At 57.7% G+C, this 3,500-nt stretch overlaps 1 protein-coding gene across 2 annotated transcripts in view; it reads right to left on the bottom strand.

The window, feature by feature from the left end:
- Window positions 1-160, bottom strand: part of PPIH (peptidylprolyl isomerase H (cyclophilin H)) — a 12,840-nt gene extending 12,680 nt beyond the window's left edge. For both annotated transcript variants that reach the window (XM_014946915.1, XM_014946916.1), the window contains exon 1: window positions 52-160. In XM_014946915.1, coding sequence (XP_014802401.1) covers window positions 52-117 — 66 coding nt within the window. In that variant the 5' untranslated portion in view covers window positions 118-160. The remainder of the gene's footprint in view (window positions 1-51) is intronic.
- Between the last annotated feature and the right edge of the window lie 3,340 nt (window positions 161-3,500).

Here is a 3,500-nt window from a genome sequence, read left to right as displayed (position 1 = left end):
GGGGCCGGGGGCGGTGTCGGGGTCGGGGGCTGCGCCAGCGCCTTGTCCCACCTGCCCACCGATGGTGACATCGAAGAAGACCACAGGGTTGTTGGGGTTGAGCGCCAAGGCCGACATTGCCGCCGCCTCTGCCGGAAGCGGAAGTGGCGGAGGAAGCGGAAGTGGCGTCGAGGAAGAGGGACTCCGGCCTGCCCTCTAGCGGCCCTGGGGGGAATGGGTTATCCCTCAGGAAGTTCTGGTGCGCCCATGAAGGAGGGTGGTCATGAGGTTCTGCAAAGACCTGGTCCTAGACCAGGTGCTTCAAAACACCCTCCAACCTGCCCTTGAACCCCTCCAGGGATGGGGCACCCACAGCTTCTCGGGCCAACCTGGGCCAGGCTCTCACCACCCTCACACCAAACAAGTTCTTCCCCAGATCCCATCTCCATCTCCCCTCTTTCAGTGTCAAACCCTTCCCCCTCCTCCTAGGGCTCCCCTCCCTCATCCAGAGTCCCTCCCCAGCTTTCCTGGAGCCCCTTGAGGGACTGGAAGGGGCTTGAAGGTCTCCCTGGAGCCTTCTCTTCTCCAGGCTGAACCCCCCCAACTCTCTCAGCCCCCCCTCCCAGCAGAGGGGCTCCAGCTCTCCCAGCATCTCTGTGGCCTCCTCTGGCCCCACTCCAACAGGTTCATGTCCTTCCTGTGCTGAGGACTCCAGAGCTGGACACAGTGCTCCAGGTGGGGTGTCCCCAGAGCAGAGCAGAGGGGCAGAGTCCCCCCCCTGGCCCTGCTGGCCACGCTGCTGGGGATGCAGCCCAGGATACAGGGGGCTTGTTGGGCTGGCAGCGTACATTGCTGGCTCATGTTGAGCTTCTCGTCCAACAACATCCCCAAGTCCTTCTCCTCAGGGCTGCTCTGCAGCCATTCTCCACCCAACCCGTATTTGTTTCTGGGATTGCCATGACCCAGGTGCAGGACCTTGCACTTGGCCTGGCTGGACTTCATGAGGTTCACAGGGGCCCACGTCAGGCCTGTCCAGGTCCCTCTGGATGGCATCCCTTCCCTCCAGACCCTCCACACCTTGATGTCGTCAGCAAACTTGCAGAGGGTGCCCTCAATCCCACTGTCCATCTCTCCAACAAAGACGTTGAACAGCACTGGTCCCAGTGCCAACCCCTGAGGGACAGCACTCGTCACTGGCCACCGCTTGGACATTGAGCCGTTGACCACAACCCTTTGAGTGCAGCCATCCAGCCAGTTCCTCACCCACCCAGTGGTCCATCCATCAAATATGTGTCTCTTCAGTTTAGAGACCATGATGTCATGCAGGACAGTGTCAAACGTGTTGCATAAGTCCAGGTAGAAGAGGTCTATTGCTTTCCCCTTATCTACCAAGGCCGTAGCAGCATCATGGAAGGCCACCACATTTGTCAGGCATGACTTGCTCTCAGTGAAGCCATGTTGGCTGTCACCAATCACCTCCTTATTTTCCATGTGCCGTAGCAGAGATTCTAGGAGGATCTGCTCCATGATCTTGCTGGGCACAGAGGTGAGACTGACCGGCCTGTAGTTCCCCAGCTCTTTCTTTTTTCTCTTTTTGAATATGGGGTTATGTTTCCCCTTTTCCGGCCAGCAGGAACTTCACCAGACTGCTGTGACTTCTCAAATATAATGGAAAGCAGCTTAGGAACTTCATTCCCCAGCTCCCTCAGGACCCGTGGATGGATTTCATCAGGTCCCATGGATTTATGTACCTTCAGGGTCCTTAGATGGTCTGGGAATGACCTCTCAGATGGCCTCGCCTCAGTGGGAAGAGAGGACTGTTTGAGCCCAGGTCCCCCCTCTCTCCCGGGCCTGGACAAGGCAGCACTAGAGAAGCCAGGGCTTCTCTGCAGTCCCCCAGCCCACGTGGGAAACTCACCGGGAGGAAGAGTGTCCCCAGTGGGGCCCGTGGGGCAGGAGCTGAGGAACCAGGAGGGTCCACCTGGAAGCCAAGTGTGGTGTAAAGAGATGGAGTCACTGAGTGGAGGGGGAGGAAGAGCCAGAAGGAATGATGGGATGAACACCTCCGGGGTTTAGGGGGTGCCCTTCACAGCTGTCCCTCTGGGACACTTCCCACCAGCCAGATGCCCTCTGTGCTGGCCTGTGGCTACCAGTGCCTGGCCTGGACTCCTCAGCCCCTGGGGTCAGGCTTCCTGGGACGGGCTCAGCCCTTTCCCATGACCTCTATCCGAGTCATATTCAGTCGGCTGAACGTGAGCCAGCAGTGTGCACAGGTGACCAAAGTGGCCAGCAGCATCCTGGCCTGTGTCAGGACCAGTATGGCCAGCAGGACTGGGGCAGTGACCATCCCCCTGTACTGGGCACTGGTGAGTCCCCACCTCAAGGGCTGTGTCCAGTTTTGGGTCCTTCACCACAAAAAAGACATTGAGGGGCTGGAGCGGGTCCAGAGAAGGGCAACGGAGCTGGTGAGGGGTCTGGAGAGCAAGGAGAAGGGTCTGGAGAACTTGTGAGGGAGCTGGGGGTGTTGAGCCTGGAGAAAAGGAGGCTGAGGGGAGACCTTCTGGCTCTCTCCAACTCCCTGAAAGGAGGGTGTAGCCAGGGGGGGTCGGTCTCTGCTCCCAAGGAACAGGCCATGGGACAAGAGGAAACGGCCTCAAGTTGTGCCAGGGGAGGCTTAGGATGGATATTGGGAAAAACTTCTTCCCCAAAGGGTTGTCAAGCCTTGGAAGAGGCTGCCCAGGGCAGCGATGGAGTCACCATCCCTGGAGGTATCTAAAAGCTGGGCGGATGTGGTGCTGAAGGACATGGGTTGGTGGTGGGTTTGGGCAGTGCTGGGTTGTTGTTTGGACTCAATGACCTTAGAGGTCTCTTCCAACCAAAACGATTCTATGATTCTGTGTGTGCTCACATCCTCTTAGTTGTCACAGACAGATCCTCTGTTCCCTCCTTTGGGAGATCCCATATCTCCCCTTATGGCAGATCCCATTGGGACTGCCCTTATCCCCACCGTGGCCCTTTGTGCCAGTTCAGGTGCCCTCCATCCCCCCACAAGGCACGCTCAGATGTCCTCAGGCTGATACATTATTTTTGAGGACCCCTCTGAGCACTCACAGTTCCTTGGTTCCCCTCATGCAAACTGATCCCCACTCATCCCATCCCCAGTGAGCACAGATCTCTTCCAGTCCCACTCAGATCCCTTCTCTTCCCCACAGCTCACTCTGATCCTTCCTGCTTCCCCCTTGGCATGCACAGATCCCCTCAACACCCTGTTCTGCATCATCTGATCCCTTCCACTCCCACCCAAGCACCCCCACAGACCATCATTCTTAGTAAGCATCCAAGATCTACTCTCTTTCCTTCTCTGGATCTTCAGGTCCTCTTCCAAGATCTTCAGGACCCCTCTACACATTCTCCTTTCTCCTCCTCACGTTGCCCTCATCTGCTCCATCTCCCTCCACGTGCACAGACTAAGGGGAATGGAGAAAAGCGGGCACATGGCAGGGAGGGGTGGGGATCAGAGA

The sequence above is a fragment of the Calidris pugnax genome, unplaced genomic scaffold (assembly GCF_001431845.1).
Source record: "Calidris pugnax isolate Ruff unplaced genomic scaffold, ASM143184v1 scaffold152, whole genome shotgun sequence".
NCBI lineage: Eukaryota > Metazoa > Chordata > Aves > Charadriiformes > Scolopacidae > Calidris > Calidris pugnax.
Note: the sequence above shows the minus strand (reverse complement) of the source record. Positions and strands in the feature narration are given on the sequence as shown.